This window comes from Neolamprologus multifasciatus, chromosome 12, assembly GCF_963576455.1.
Source record: "Neolamprologus multifasciatus chromosome 12, fNeoMul1.2, whole genome shotgun sequence".
NCBI lineage: Eukaryota > Metazoa > Chordata > Actinopteri > Cichliformes > Cichlidae > Neolamprologus > Neolamprologus multifasciatus.
The window spans coordinates 31,298,689-31,314,989 of NC_140450.1; the positions used below are offsets into that span (position 1 = coordinate 31,298,689).

Consider the following 16,301-nt stretch of genomic DNA (forward strand, 5'->3'; position numbering starts at 1 on the left):
AATAAAAACAATGTGGTGGCCCTTAAACATCCCCAGATTGTGTGTGAAATCAGAAAAGAAGCCAACTTTGATGAAGTCCCAGCTTTTATATTTTATCGTTAAATCCAATACACACAAACACACTTGAAAGTGGCAAAAATAAAAAAAGCCGCCACTGGAAAAGGGAATGAACTGCAATACGTACACAATAACGGATTGTATTGGCCAAAGTTTCACCCAATGAGACGGCAACAGGCCACAAATAAATCAAGTTGATCAGTCAGTATCGATATGCCATTTGTGCTGCGCTCAAGCGGTGAAAAACAGTGACATCACAGCACGCACAAGCAGCTGGTGGCAGTGTAGAAACCCTAACTGTGGCACACATTCCAGCTGTCTGAGGGAGTAGCCCTAATGCAACGATCCCTCTGTACCTTACAGTCAACAAGCAACGGACTGCAAAACAAAACAAAAAATATGTAAAACAAACATAGCCAGCTCTATTTGTGACATCATTTCTGCTGAACAAGCAACAAGATAACGTAGCTTTTATGCTCCGTAAACACAAAACCACCAATAGTTGAACTCAAAGACTTGATGGACCTAAAGTGGACCTGTGCTGCTTTCCTTTATTTGTTATCTCACACACACACACACACACACAGCTACAATGGTGGACGCTCATATTAATAACCATGGCTAACCTTTCAAACATGAGGTCAGTGCATGTGCAATCTCTGGGAGCTGTCTGGCTTTAGAAAGCTTCCCCCCCCCCTATTCTTGGCTCAGTGTGATATAAAGTCTGTTTATGCGCAGCGGCCAATCAGAAGAAAGTTTAAAAGGGAAGGAAGCTGAAACAACTCGTTTCCGAGGATGAACTGAGGAGCTGCATCCTGCTGCAGGATCCTGCTATCCTTATTAGGATAAATAAGGAATTGTAATCACATAAAGCTACCATCCAAGAGCTGGAACAAAGCATTAGAGGTCCCCTTCAAGTCTAATTTAGTCATTCACCTTTGATTTCGGCACAATAACATCTTAAAGATTTGGCCGAGCATGAGAGGCTTTGATGAATGGCAGAAAAAAAAAAACAAAGACAAAAAATGTACATGGCAGATGGCGATGGTGAATTTAGCCTGACTTTAAAAAAAACAAAAATGAAAGAAAGAAAAGAAAGAAAAGACAACATTAAGATATAATAGAACCATACCAAATATAAAAACATCTATTTATAAATAGAAAAACTCACAATAAAGAAAATTACCCTTAAATTAGAGGGAGGGTGCAGTAGAGTAAGAATACAGTGAGTAACAGCGCTGAGAGCAGTGCATTGAAATAATAAAAAAGAACAATAAAATATCGACACACATTAATAATAAGGTATATATAGAGGATATTGTGTGTACAGGTAGAAATGTACAGCAAACCAACATTTTGTTTAACAGTGTAAATAGATAGAGGTTGACGGTAATGGAAATGTGTAAAAGTACAGTAATTCACAAACTCAACCTGAAAACACTGGTGTCAGAAACATGATTCACAGACTGTAGGAACACAGACAAGCATGACTCCCACACCCACATGAAATGGAATGACCCAAGGCTGTCGATTTTGTGGTTTTCGGTTTGTTTTTCTTGGATGTGTTCTCGCTCACGCAAAAGCACTGAGTCTTCCCAGAGCTCCAGGGGTGCGGGGGGCTCCCTGGGTGCCGCTGCCCTCCTTTCCCGTCTCTCCCCTCCTCTTAGGGCGAGCTAGCTGTGGTTGTTGGCGGCTCTAAGCTGCGGCGGCCTCCTCCAGCGCTGGCAGCAGGCCTTTCTCGGTCAGGTGAGCCTTCAGGGAATTGAAGATGTAGAGCTGCTGATCTGGACGGAGGGCCAAGAGCTGCTGGATCACCTTGGTGGGGTTAGGGCCCCTGAAAGAAGGTGGAGACATGCTTAAGCACAAATGTACTTGAAGTTTTATCCAGAAACCACTGCCTTTAAAAATAATTTGGGAACACAACTTATAAGACTTATTTTAAATGCAGTACAGAGTGCGGACAGAAAAGCAGGTTTGTGTGGGGAGGGAGTGGTTGACTCAAAGCCTGGCCGCTGCAGTGGACTTTGACTTATGGGTCATCTGCTCAACCAGTGGAAATACAGTGAGTTGGTTGATTAGTAACATGTTGATTCGAGACACGATGAGTCTTTCAGAAACTTGCGAAGAAACCACTGAACATACAATTATAGACCAACTAGCATATTTTATCTTTTATCAAGTATGACTTTTTTTAATTGTTCTGCAAAGATATTAAGGTTAACATTCAAATGAAAAAGTGTACATTTAAAGTAGTGATCAACCAATTTTTCTTTACCATGTTTATATGTAACAGGAGATTTATTCTATTCTGTACATACAGTAACAGGATATAAACAGTACAGTATGAAAACTGCACAGACCTATTGATTCATGTCAGGTGATGCAATGTGTTATGATCCATGCTCACTGTGTGATTTTTGGTTTGCCTCAGGATTTGTGTGGGTGTATGTGCAGAGAGAAGTTGAGCCTGAGGGTTTGAAAACTTCCATATCTATCATGCAAATAGTTTCACTAAATACTGATTATACACTGTAAATCTTGAGCACCTTATTGGAGATTAGTAGGAGTGAGAAGCGCTTCATGTGAATGCGTTTGTCTTGTATTTTTAGAAGCTAAGAGTAGCAAGTTATTGTTTGCTGTTAAACATAGAGAGCTAACTGTACAGTACTGCTAAATAAGCAGACCTTAACTAATGTTAGCAGTCATTAAGACCACTGATTCTCCTCATACCACAGATAAATTCATAATTTCTCCTGATCTTCTGTTCTTGGTCTACTTATTAGCCCAATAGACCATTAAATGTAAGGCTGTGGTCCATGTCTGCAACATTCACCGTATCCACAAAAGTTGAAACTGACAAATCAAGATTTGCAATTTCTCCCGGATGTGCCTTATTCAACCTCACTTCGTACGTTGCCCTGTACCTGTGCATGTGCAATGACAATAAAGTTGAATTCTATTCTATTCTATTCACAGAAACTATCCCTTCAGTCTGTGCAGACGGTGAACATTAGCTTACACTGAACTATTATCAGGTTTTATTACAAGCTTTAACAATGCTTAAGCAACATAAAGAGCATGTAAAGGACAAAGACTGACAACAAGCAAAATTAAATACATTATATTATATTTTAAACTTCATAAATATATGCTTACCTAATGAAGCTAGCAATGTAGACATTAACAAATGTGGCCATGAGGTACTGGCAGTCAAATCTGTCCATAATGCCTCCGTGACCTGGGATGGTGTTTGCAAAATCCTGAAAGATGACATACAAGCTTAAAACTACAACAGACATGACATTCTGTGTGTGTGTTTTTAAAAGCCTTGCTTATACGCTCTGTATCTCTTTCAGAGCCTACTCTGTGGTAGGTCCTTCTCTCTTTTCCAAAAATGGCCCAGAACAAAGTGTCACAATGGCTCAAGAAACACAAACACTGCCTGATAATCATAGGCCACATCCACCTTATGTGTGGTGAATAGTTTCTGTTGGTCCACATCCATACCTTGATTTTGAAAGCTCTCTTGAAGCCGCTAGCAAAGAAGCCACCAAAGGGTCCCACGATGGAGGCAAAGGAGGAGAGGGCAATGCTGTGGATCTGGAATGGATACAGGCGCACTGTGGTCTGTGGAAACATAGGACACGTTACAACATCCAATCTTGTTGAAACTCACAACAAGATATTGCCTTATGTTTGCTCTAGGTGGGTATAAAACTTTGTATACTGTGTTTCAAGCTGTAACAGGCTGTAAGGTTTCCTTTAGCGATGTTCAATAAAATTCTACAAGCTCTGCATACTTTTAATGTGTTGGTGAGAGGACTGTAAGAAGCCTAAATACTGGCACAAGATGAACCGCAACAAATAGCCACTGAATCTTACCCATCCAGTGACAGACTCCAGCATACTGGGGAGAAAGTAGTCCTGGAGCTGAAACAGCTCTGATGGCTCACAATCCACCTGGAAGCTGTTGGAGTCGTTGTTGAACTCCACCGGACACACAAAGTAGCGATAGCCAGCCATGACGTAGGAGAGCTGTGAAGAGAGCAAAGTTATGCTTCAATCGTGTCACTTGTCAACAACTAACTGGACAGGGATCAGAACTGACTGCTTTCCTGTGTTCTCGGCCCAGCCAGTCAACCTTCCCACATGACCAATTACAAAGGAGTTTGTGCATGCATGTGCAGCATGTGCACAGTGCCGGCACCAGTAACGCATTAATGTGTCATTAGTGTGGAAGCTAGTCGCTGTGACTGGAGACAACAACAGCTACAGCAAAGCCAGTATAAAACTACACTCAATACACCCTCACCCAGCTGAACACGGGCATTTTAAAGAAGCTACCAAAGCCAAAGAGGCTAAAGCTAAAGATATCCAGAGCTCAGAGCAATCAGCCTCAGTGTGAGTCTCAGCCACAAACATTTGTGATGAGTGCATGTTTAACTAAGTTGAGACAAACACACTGTGTTTGAAATGATTTGCTTCAGAGCTCATTATGCCCCGGAAATATGACACATACAGAAACTGAAGTGATGAACAATGATCCCCTCGAGGCCTACAGGTAAACGATGGGGTGGCGGCAGGGTTAGAACAGCAGACACCCACACAAGGAAGCAGCCGCAATGATGTTAGAGTGAGAGCTGAGAAGATGCAGCTTAAACAGACATCTAAATCAGGAAGGTGTGGATGGTATATGACATGAGGAGAGTGAGTTTTTCTGCCCTACACAGCTGATTTTACTCTATTTAACCATAATTCATTGTGAGATAAGCAAGCAGCTCCTACAGAATGCTACATCGCTAAGAGCTAAAAGGAAAAAATAAATAAATAAATAAAATTCACATCCTACCATGATTCCAAAAACAATGGTGGAGAACAATCCACCGATGAAGCCCTCCCAAGTCTTCTTAGGCGACAGCTGCAACAGCCAGTATCAAAGAAATCATACACTACCATACAGAGCACAACAGCCTTTAGGTGATTTGCTACATGCAGCAATAATTCACAATAAACATTATATTAAAAACATTAAACATTTATGTATTTGCATTCCAGGTTAAAGCAGCTTCAAACATTCAAAATAACCAACCTTGATAAGAGGGGTTCGCCCAAAGAAGAAACCAAACATGTAGGCCATGATGTCATTACAGATCACACAAGAAATGGGCACAATGAACCTGATCACACAAAGAACAGTTTACATGGCAGGTGTATGGATATTTGCATTAAGGTGCAAAATAACTGAATTTTAATTAGATTTAGAGAATTGAATAAGGAGCCTTTAACGTACCAGATCATTCCCTCAAACAGGTTGTGAATGATGAGGTGAGACTGGGTCACAACAATCAGGAGAGTCACATGGGTCCAACCAAACTGTGCAGACGGGCACAAGATCAATGACGTGTAGTTAAATTCATACATTTTTGGACAATGACACAGGCTCTGTAAATTGTGTTTATAATCAGTGTCACGCTGAAGAGTTTTATCTGTATTGATTGTTTAACTAGCGTTTCTCACTTGTTAGTCTATAAGAGCATAACAGGGTACAAATATTTGTTATGTTTTAACCTTGTTGTGAAGCACTTTGGTTTACCTTTGTTTTAAATGTGCTATATAAATACAGTTGTATTGTATGTTTTATGTTTGTATGTTTTAGATGGTTTTTACAAGCTTTTGTGTTACCAAAAAAAAAAACTGTTACTGTGTTTCCATTCGAGTATTCTTCTTAAGACCACTAGTGTTTCAACATAAACCTGCCCTACTGTAAACACACAGCTGGATCCTTTTACTTTGGTACATCGACAACATTATTTCAACTATGGCTGCCCCTCCCTGAGCCTGGTTCTTCCTGTTAAAAGGGAGTTTTTCCTTCCCACTGTCACCAAAAAAGACTGTTGGATTTTCCTCTGTATGTATTATTGGAGGGTCTACCTTACAATACAGAGCGCCTTGAGGCGACTGTTGTTGTGGTAAAACTGAACTGAATTGAACTGTGACAAAGATGTAACTGTTGAGGAAGTCTTTTTTTTAACATAATTCCATATTTTTATTGATTCAACTGTAACTACAGCTATTCTTTCATTATCTTAGATTAAGCAGGTCTGGAGATGATTCTACATGTTGGATTTGGCCTCCACAAAATGGAGGTCAAAGTTGCTCTCAATGCAAAGGAAACAACACTTTCATAACCTGCCAACAGTAAAACAAATCTGACAGAAATAGCAGGCACATCAGGTATGGCCAAATCAAAGAGGAATGTACTAGTGGGGTTTTTTTCTGCAGGATCTGTCTCTCACCCCATTTCCCTTTTACTTGAGGGTTTATATTTTAGCTAGCCTCATGAATAAGCCAGTAGCCTTGAGGCAGGATGCACGGAGTATGCAGGGCAGCACTTACCATGTAAAACTGAAGGCGGTAATGTTTCTTCACCAAACTCAGCACAAACATACAGAAACCTGCAACAACAGGACGACTTATTAAGACACACAGACCAACAGCATCTGTAAAGAGGAGGAAACCTCCTTAAGGTCATCTTTGGTCAAACTGATTCAATTTAGCTTGACTTATTTCACAGCATGCCTACTTTAGGATGCAGTGAATATTTTTCTTTTACGTGACTGAGGAAACGAGAGGATGTTGTAAAGCAAAGAATATCTGAGAAAATGTGGCCTGAACGGAAGTTGACTCAGACATACTGACGCTGTTGGTTTCCTGGACTCTTCAGACTGACAGTAAAGCTTCTTCAAGTAAGACATTAAAATGTACAGGATGACAAAACTCAGCATTAAATGTCACTTCAAATCACGAGCTTCAGAGCATTTGTTCTCAAAGTCATAACGGGCCATTCAATTGCACCTTAAATCTAGTAGGTAAGACAGTCTGGGTGCTTCCTTCCTCCCCACATCCTGTTTGGCATCAGCAAGAAGCTATAGTAGTAATGTATTACTAACTGACACAGAAGCACAGGAAGTGGAACATCTAAAGTTAGCATAGTAACTGAAACAATAAGCTTTGAACTAACTAACATATAAAACCTTGAGACTCATTTTTCCATCAAAGCATGCCTGTGTGCTTCCACCAATCAGTCAAGTCCTAGTTTACATCCCTTGAAACTCAAATAACATAACTGAGTAATATGATATGTATTAATATATAAATTCACTGGTTATAACCAAAAATACCAAATTTGAAGAAACAACCTTGAGAGATATCTAAAATAGAATTACATAACACACACACACACACACACACACACACACAGTAGCATTCTAAATATGTACACAGCTTATTGCAACTCAGATTCCTCTTTCATCTCTAATGTATTTATCAAATGCAGTATTCGTAACTGTTTTTATTCTTTTTTTAAATGAGCATTTATTCTTTATATATGTGGATTTTTCTGTTCGGCATCTGTTGGTGATAGTAAAGGAACAATTTCATTGTACAGGGAAACATTTTTCTTTACTGTGCATACAACAATAAAACATTGAACAATGACTCATGGAAATATTACTGATTGTAAATGTATTTTGTTGAGTCAGACTGACCGATCATTGATGTCTCTTAAAAGAAATTTGACACTTCTGGTTGCTATGACAACGTAAACTGCATCTAATGTCTGTTTATTTATTGTGCACTTATCTCATGTTCAGCAGTTTGTTTTAGTGTAATAAACATTTATTATAAGTCATTACAGAATAACTTGGAAGAATGTTTGTTGTGGGCAGCTGGCATGATGACGTCAACACAGAATCTACAGCAGGACTTTATGTCTTTCTACCTGTGAGGTAGAGCGCGAAGGAGATGAAGCGGTGGTATTTGCTGAGGATACGAAGCGGCTCCTCCCTCTGAACCAGTGTGAAGAAATAATCTGTCACGGTCTCACCATAGAAGAAGTAGTTCACACACAGCAGGAAGTACCTGTAATTCAAAAAGTTCGAGTAAATGTACACAGCTGATGGTGTTGTCACAGCAGCTAATCAGACTCTGAATTCAATATGCCAGCGGGGGGAAAACATAAATACAAATAAATCAACAAGGCTGACTAACTTCTCTTCATGAAAACTGCAGATAGCTAAAAGTTTACACCTGTACATGGAAAACAGTGTTCCAAGGAGTTTTCCAGTTTCCTGGCATAGTGAATATCAGGATTACACTACACTATAAACCACTACTGCTACAAATCAAACAGCACCGATGATTCATTGTAATTCTGCTATAATATATAATCTTTAAGATACTGCTAATTTAAAATGGGTTGATAACAAACCTCAGGACATCTGTAACAAAGTAAAAACATGAGACAAACAATAAGAAAGAAGCCAACGTGGACATTTGCTTTTAATATCCGATACTTTGTCTTGCCAAGTGAACACTGTGTGTGTCTGTGTGTGTGTCTGTGTCCTCACCAGCTCAATGTCCTGAACCACGGCAGGTCGTAGGAGTGGTACACACTGTAACCAATGGTGATGATTTCCTGGAAGCATTTTATCTGGACACAGAGGACCTGCGTAGATAAAACACTGTGTCAGCAGCACAAAGGCAAAATATTGATAGGACAAACCAGAACAGGCTTTTGGGGCGGGCAGCAAACATGGCAAGATCAGTCAAAGTACAGTAGAAGATACCGGTTACTTTATCTGACAGAAATGGATGAATATTCCACAGTCCAATAGTCTGAATGTATTGATGAGCAAAACTGTGGATCACACTTGTGTAAATAAGACCACAATAAACAAAACTAGTTAATAAAGATCATTATTACAACACTGCTGATTCTCCATTGGCTCTGTTAAACCTCTTTGTAGGGCACCAAATACTCCTCTGTGCAGGAAAAACCCTGAGCACAACTCAGTGTGTGTTTCTGTGTGTGTGACACAGTATGGTGTCCTACTGACACAAAATGGCTGACAGGCCTATTTTCAGGGTATTCCCTGATGACGGAGGCAGCTACCCTGCAAATGATTAGAGAGACTGGATCCTCTTTAATCCACAAGACTATGATTTTAATTTGCTTAAAAAAAAAAAAAAAAGCTGACTGCGCTGCTTAGAGTAGCTCTGAACATTAACACGTCTTCTATATATACTCAGTGAGAAAAAGTCTGATTCGTAACACGATTCATCTTAACTGAAATAATTTTGTATCAAAAAGCTTAATTTGTCTCATGTCACAAACGATGGCTCTAAAAGTGGAATGACAAATCAGTAGTTTGTACTCACAATCATCATAAGCACCATGGGGCCCAAGTAGATGATGAAGAAGAAGAAGGAGATCATGGCTAGTGTTAGGATGCCTCGTACCCACCAGTTCTTCCATCTGAAGAAAAGACATAAACAATGACACTGGCAAAATGACAATACAAAAAAATAAAAAAAATTTAAAAAAGCAACAAGCGAGTTGTATTTTAAACGTAAGCACAACTGAAAGAGCCTGGGCCAAAACTTTTACTTATATTATGTTATCAAAAAGGCCAAGATGTTCCCTTTAACAAACCATCCTGCTTTTCAATGATTCAAATCATTCAAATATGTGACGAGGAATTCCTTTGTATTAATCATGACACCTCCACAGTGGCTACGTCCACACGTACCCGGGTATTTTTGAAAACGCAGATTTTTTTATGCGTTTGCACCTTTTGTCCACACGGAAATGGCGTTTTCGGTCACTGAAAACAGAGATTTTTAAAAACTCCTGCCAGGGTGGATATTTTCAAAAACTCCGTTGTTGCGTTTACGTGTGGACGAGGAAAACGGAGAAAACGCAGCGTCAAAGGTGTGCGCCTTTTTTGACGTCACACTGTGAGTCACGTTATTGTTTCGGTGAAATGGATTTCTACAATGGCGGACTTAGACAATACTGTTAACTTTACTCTCTGCAGTGTTTAAATGCTTACATATACAACACAGTTACTGTCCCTCCACACAAAGAACTCAGTTCTGCTTCTATGCACCATCTTTGTTTACTCTTTCCCACCCAGGCTTCTAGGCTTCTGATTGGCCAACATTACTACACGGTTAGAAATATATCACCATATTTCCTTTGTTTTTGCGATTATGTGTGGACGGGATTTTAAAAAAACAAAAAAACAAAAACAGAAAATCTCCATTTTCAAAAATACCCGTGTACGTGTGGACGTAGCCTTACATGCAGTCCAGAAAAAACACAGGGCTCTTGTTTAGGTGGGTCGGTTTAAAATGAGCGCATAGCAACTCACAGTACACAGACAATGGGGGTGTTCGATATCAATAAACAAGACCGAGCGTGTTCCGGCCCTAGGAAGAGGACGCATCTTTACGGTCATAGCTTTAAAACACACTGCAAACAGCTTGCAGTTTATATTTCCTTTGATACTCAGCATACCTTGAAGAGAGTCCAGACAGCGCCTTATTTAAAACCTCAGGGGTGTCGTCAGGAGGGACCGGCACCTCTGGGACACCAGAGTCCACTTTGGACTCACTGTCTGACACCCCCTCTTTTTCTGCCTTCAGTTCATTGTCCGAACCCTGCAAACAGACAAAAACAGAGAAGAAATGGAAGATTTGGCTCTGAAAGGGAAGGAAAACAACTATTCTAATATAACCATAACAGAACGTTTAGATATGTGTTGTTTAATCATAGATCACGGATGAACTTAGGAGAGTTTACCTTTTCTCTCTGAGCTATCCAGGAATATGATGCATGTCTGGGGTTTTTTTCATATTTACAGGAGCAATGAGCTGTTGCTGTGGTCACGCAATAAAATACCTGGGTGATTAATCACTTGGTACTTTTTGCCCAACACTCATATGACACATGTGACACAAACAAAAAAACAACACCACCTTTACCCAAAATGGTAACATATGCAACTCTAAAAACAACCCACCCCACAAACACTTTATTACCATTACTGCATGAAAACCAGGCTGGTTCGAACTAACAGCATGTAAACCAGCACAGATGTTTTCAGTTCTGCCAGTTACTCAGGTTGAGGTGAGGTGGTGGTTGTGAAAACACCACACAATTTCAAAATAACAGTGAAGCGGTTCTTCTCCAACAGTTTCAGTAAAAAACTGAATAGGTGAGATGTTTGTTGGCTGCTGGCATCTGTAATATTTTCCATCTTCACACAGCACCAATGTATTATAAAACTATCAAAAATAAACAATTTAAAAACAAAAACAGTGACGCTAGGCTACTGCTTTAGGAGAAAAAGAGCCGCATGTGTGTGTGTGTGTGTGTGTGTCTGTGGTGATAGTGGGTGTGTAACAAATGGACGGATGGAATATGGAGAGGATAATGCTTACTATTACATACTTAATGCAAGAATATTAAGAAGTCTTCCTAATAAGACCTGTTTTACTTTTTAAGATCTGTTTAACAAACGAGGAGAAGAGAGGAAACAGCTCTGACATGTGCAGGCTTACTTTCAAATAAAACATCATTTTGTAGTCTATTTGAGTCCCACTTTCAAATAATCATGAAAACTATTTGTATGTAATTATGACTTCAGTCCACTTCAGTGTGCTGTCATCTTGTTTTCTCATCAAGCCGCAGGCAGAAATCAACCATCCAGCCCTGAGCATAAAGTAAAATTGCATCAAGTGTCTAAAACTACATGTATCGCGTCTCTCGCTCGTTCACAAAACCTTAAATACATGTGGACGAATCGCCTGATACGCGCAGATGACATCGCATGGCCACATGGAGTTTTGAGACTAATTTAAAGCTGTCAGCTTCACACAGATCCGCAAATGTAAGCTGCGTTCCAGTCCCAGTGTGAAACAAATATGTACACATCATTGCTTGTGACACATTTGCAACACTTTGAGACATATTTCCCTCCATATCGAAAGCATACTTTTTGTGTGTTCACATAAGTGTCAGAATGGCAGATTTGGCGCCAGATCCCCCGGCTCCGAAGTACAGACACCTCTGGGTAATGCTTAGTGTTATGAGATGTTATGAGATGTTATGAGATTTATTAGTCCCACAGGTGGGAAATTTGTTTCGTTACAGCAAAAGTGCAAAGTTATGTAGCAGAAATTAGAAAACACTGGAATGCAATAAAATAAAATACTATATACAATAGAATAAAATAGAACAATATATACAATAGTTTGGCTCGTGGCTGGTAACTAGCTTTCTGCTCTGGGTCCATTAGACTCTCTTTTGTCTGCAGTAGCTACCACTATAAACATCTTCTTTTTCTCACTCAAACTTCTGCAACAAACTTTGTGCTGCAGATGTTACTGTTACTCGCTGTAGCGCACACACACCGCAGAAGCGTAATCCCCTTCTCTTTCCCGAGAGAGATGTATGGATACTAAATGTCCGTTAGTGAGTTATTGTGCAAGAGGAGAAATACAAAGCAACAGAGCAATGTTTTCTGAGAAGTGGTTTAGAGAGCGAACATCAAATTTGGCTCAGGGTGTGTCTGTGTGTGGAAAAAAGCGGGGGGGGGGGGGGGGAAGCATCGGCTTCATCTGAGATGAACATATTATGATTAATGGACTGTCAGTGTACAGTCATGTGTGGGAGGCTAAACACTGCTCCAAATCATCTCCATCCATATTGTTGATTTGTCAAAACCATCTGTTTGCTAATGAAGGCCTGCCTACACTGACTGATCTTTATCCCCCCATAGCGGCAATGCTGAAAAAATATGGATGGTTAGAGTTCCTGTGCCAATAATAGAGAGGGTTTTTTAAGGCAGTTTGTTCTTTCACTTCTCATTCACCCCCTGCTGCCCTCTCTGCTGCTGGTGACCAAATAAGGCTTGGAGTTGTCACATCAGATTCACCCAGCAGATGGCTGACATGTGGTTTTGTGACACCCACTTGGTCTCACATTCACAATTTGGCAAATAATCCATACTACAGCTGGATATTTATTAGATTAAAAACAAACAAATAACAATGTGTCTTTAAAAAAATCAGCTGGTATACTGGACGTTTACATCACCAAATATTATATTAGTCAGGCTCCGGCTTTAATACATAATAATACTTCTTGTTAGGCAAGCATCACTCAAATATTGATATTGATATCAGTCCAATATGAACTAGCATGATCAGACGTTTGGTTACATGTTGGTGAGATGTTCTATTCAATTCAGTTTCACTTTGTTCTACATTTACTTAGCCACACAGACAAGATATAGATACCTTAGCGTAAAGTCTGCCAAAACAGTGAGGTCAAGACATGAACAATATCAGGCTCAAAACACGGATTTGGTAACTTTATAAAAGAAAATGCAGCAAATAAATATATCCTAGAATATAAATTGACTAAATCTGAATGATCAGTTAAATGATAAATGAAAACAGGACCAAAATAAAAAGTATTAAAAATGTATTCAGCGAATTTATCTTCTCTAGTCTAACTTCAGCACTGTGTGATATTTAAAGTCATAACAGTTTTTCCTTTCCTCATCTCAGTCTAAGTGCACCTCATTTTACTGCTCCTCATACACAAGTTACAGTAGCAGTGGAGCATCCAGGAGACAAATGAAGTCAAATAATATTAATGGAGTTGTTTGTAACAGGTTATTAGATGCAATAAATACTTATAAGGAACACTGAAGACACACAGACACACAAGTTAGAGAGCGAGAACGACTTATTTGAGCTTTTTACACTAATATCACACCAGTGCTCCTCTAATTGGATATTCTCCATCTGCCCACGCCCCAGGCGTGGTCTCTGTATCTGAGTTTGGTAAGTAACCCTACTTTTTCTGTTATTCAAACCAACATATTAACACTAAAACCTTGGTTCAAGATAAACAGTTCCTGTGAGCAAGAACTTAAAGTAGAAAAGGTTCTAATAACAAAACGCTGCTCTGTTAAGTTTGCAAGCTTTTTAAGAGAGATTTAATCCAGAGGTTAAGGATCGTATGTTTCTGTTAATGTTGTGAACAAAATAGTGATTCCCTGATTGGCTGCATCATGTTTGTTACAAGTCAGCCAAATATATATTAAAAAACATTGTATGTTTTATAAGACTTAGAAAATTCAATTAAGTTCCCTTCAAATTATATGAAACAGTCACTAGTGTGCACTGTCACCCAGAAGTCAAAACCCAGGAGACAAATGCAGAAGCACACACAAGAATCCACATACACACAGGCCCATGCTCCTTTTCCTGGTTTCTATGGAGACAATATCCGTCATTCAGGATGCTTGAGTTAAAAATAGACGCTCCTTTCACATAAACACTTCTTCCCTTTTATGCTGTCTTGCACATCTGGGTTTGTTTTTTCTTTCATCTCTAACTGATTAGAAAAAGCTGCTTCTGTCAGCCATAAAAGGCCATTTTTATTTGGATCTTACGGTTTTCATGCCAAGAGGAAAGCGATTCCTTCACGGGGAGGCAGATACAAAAGTGCAGGCTTGTGATCTAGATTCACCATGCTGGAAAGTAGCCAAAGAAGACAACTGTGATCAAACAATTTAACTCTACAGACGTCATCAAGACACTGCAGCTATACCATGAGGTTATGTAACCTAATCAAAGACTGAAGCATTCATGCGCTTGTGAACTGAATTTCACTATATTTCACATTATGCAATCCACCATAAAACTACCTCAACAAAAGTAATTTCATCAGCTAATATAACTGTCTTTAGAGCAACTTTTTCTTTAGTAAATTGCATGATATTATACAGAGTTGCAAATGTTTGTCCACATGTGCGCCTCCACCAGGCTAGACTTTTTCAAATAAACCCTGGTTCTGCTCAGGCAAACTACTGATAAATAGTTAACTGCAAATAATCTGGTTGGGTATTCTGTATTGTCAGTGTCAATTTCTATTATTTGAGCAGAAGTGGACATAAAATGGATACTTTTGTATCAGAATTGTAGCATTATTATTATTATCGAAAATAATACAAATTATTCACCTGATTGCACAACTGCAAGCTCAAGGTCATGAGGTAGGCTGCTCTTAAACGAGTCATGGCAAAAAAGCAAATAATAAAGAACACGTTAAACCAGTCACAGTGCGCTTCCCTGGAAAATTACATTAGCCTGTGTGGCTCGCTGTGAGGATGTCACTAACGCTTCCACTACTTTCTCCAACTGCTTTCAGCTACTCTCCAATTTTCTGTAATTATCTCGTCCTACATATCCACACGTCTATCGCCACGCCCCTTTCTTCATTCAATGCTACGCATCGTCCATGTTGAACTCATAAATGTTGCTTTTATTTCCCCTCACTCTGACTGAAACAGCTTAATAACAGTTTGTTAAGAGATATTAATTATAATATCGTGCTACCCATCAGTCTACGACGCGAAGCAGTGGTTGTTAATGTAACTACAGCTACTAAACACTTTAGCCTACCAGGGCTCGCGAACATCATCGCTATCGGTCATATCAAACCAAAATTTACAAAATAAATAAATAAATACACAAACAAAATAACACGTTTAGCTTAACGCTGCTCCTGAACATTTAACATCGGTGCTAGCTCATAAAGGGCCAACATGGAGACCTTCATCGCTTATTTACCTCTGTGTGCAACGGCGTATGTGGCTAGCTTGCAGCACGCCTTACAAATCTAAGTTTATTATTTTTGGATTTTCTGGTAGACTGCTTAGCATTCAAGAAAAAGCGTCTTCAAATGTATTTAAAGGGTTTTTGTTGGACAAGACCAGCTGCTATACACATCGGCATAACGTAGGTGAAAAGGGCAGCTCCAGAATCGATTAAATTTTAACTTTTGCATTTGGTTTGCTGTTGTTTTCGCAGCGGACGAACACACAGGAAGACGGTGTGTACCACCAGCCAATCAAGTTTAAAATTTGAGTAGTTTGGCGGATGGTTTGTATAGAGTCTTTCAGATGCTTTTAACAGCTTTTACGTTGTAAGATGCGGTTATAAGAGTAAATTGACGACAGCCTTGTAAAACTTAAACATGCCTTATTATTCATTCTGACATGACCTTTCTTAGTCACACCAGTCACAGTGTAACGGGAATTTCAAATCGCTCGGTGGCTAGTTAGCGTCAGGACCGCTAAATGGCAGGACTGAGTCCAAGCTAACGTTACCTTGTCCTCTGACGGCTGCTGCTGAAACGTAGGGTCGCTGTCTTTGGGTCCACGGTGCCTCAGCTCTGCCATCTTAGCGGGTCGTGACCTGACGACTATAGCGAAGGTCCTGCGGCTCCCACAAACAACCTCTTTGTTTTTTGAATACTGACACCTCCTCTGCTAAGCTCCTAGCTAAATTTCTGCAAACAACACTTTCCACCCAATTCACGA

The 16,301-nt window shown here is 39.6% G+C and overlaps 1 protein-coding gene across 1 annotated transcript; it reads right to left on the minus strand.

Annotated features, from left to right (window-relative positions):
* Positions 1 to 44: 44 nt before the first annotated feature.
* Positions 45 to 16,301, minus strand: cds2 (CDP-diacylglycerol synthase (phosphatidate cytidylyltransferase) 2). The gene is made up of 13 exons (XM_085180426.1): positions 16,089 to 16,301; positions 10,418 to 10,560; positions 9,277 to 9,373; positions 8,466 to 8,563; positions 7,838 to 7,977; positions 6,454 to 6,512; positions 5,348 to 5,430; positions 5,147 to 5,234; positions 4,907 to 4,975; positions 3,940 to 4,092; positions 3,565 to 3,684; positions 3,214 to 3,317; positions 45 to 1,891 (listed from the first exon to the last, which is right to left on the minus strand). Exons 1-13 carry the CDS (start codon positions 16,158 to 16,160, stop codon positions 1,753 to 1,755), a joined length of 1,365 nt encoding a protein of 454 aa, XP_085036552.1. The 5' UTR covers positions 16,161 to 16,301; the 3' UTR covers positions 45 to 1,752.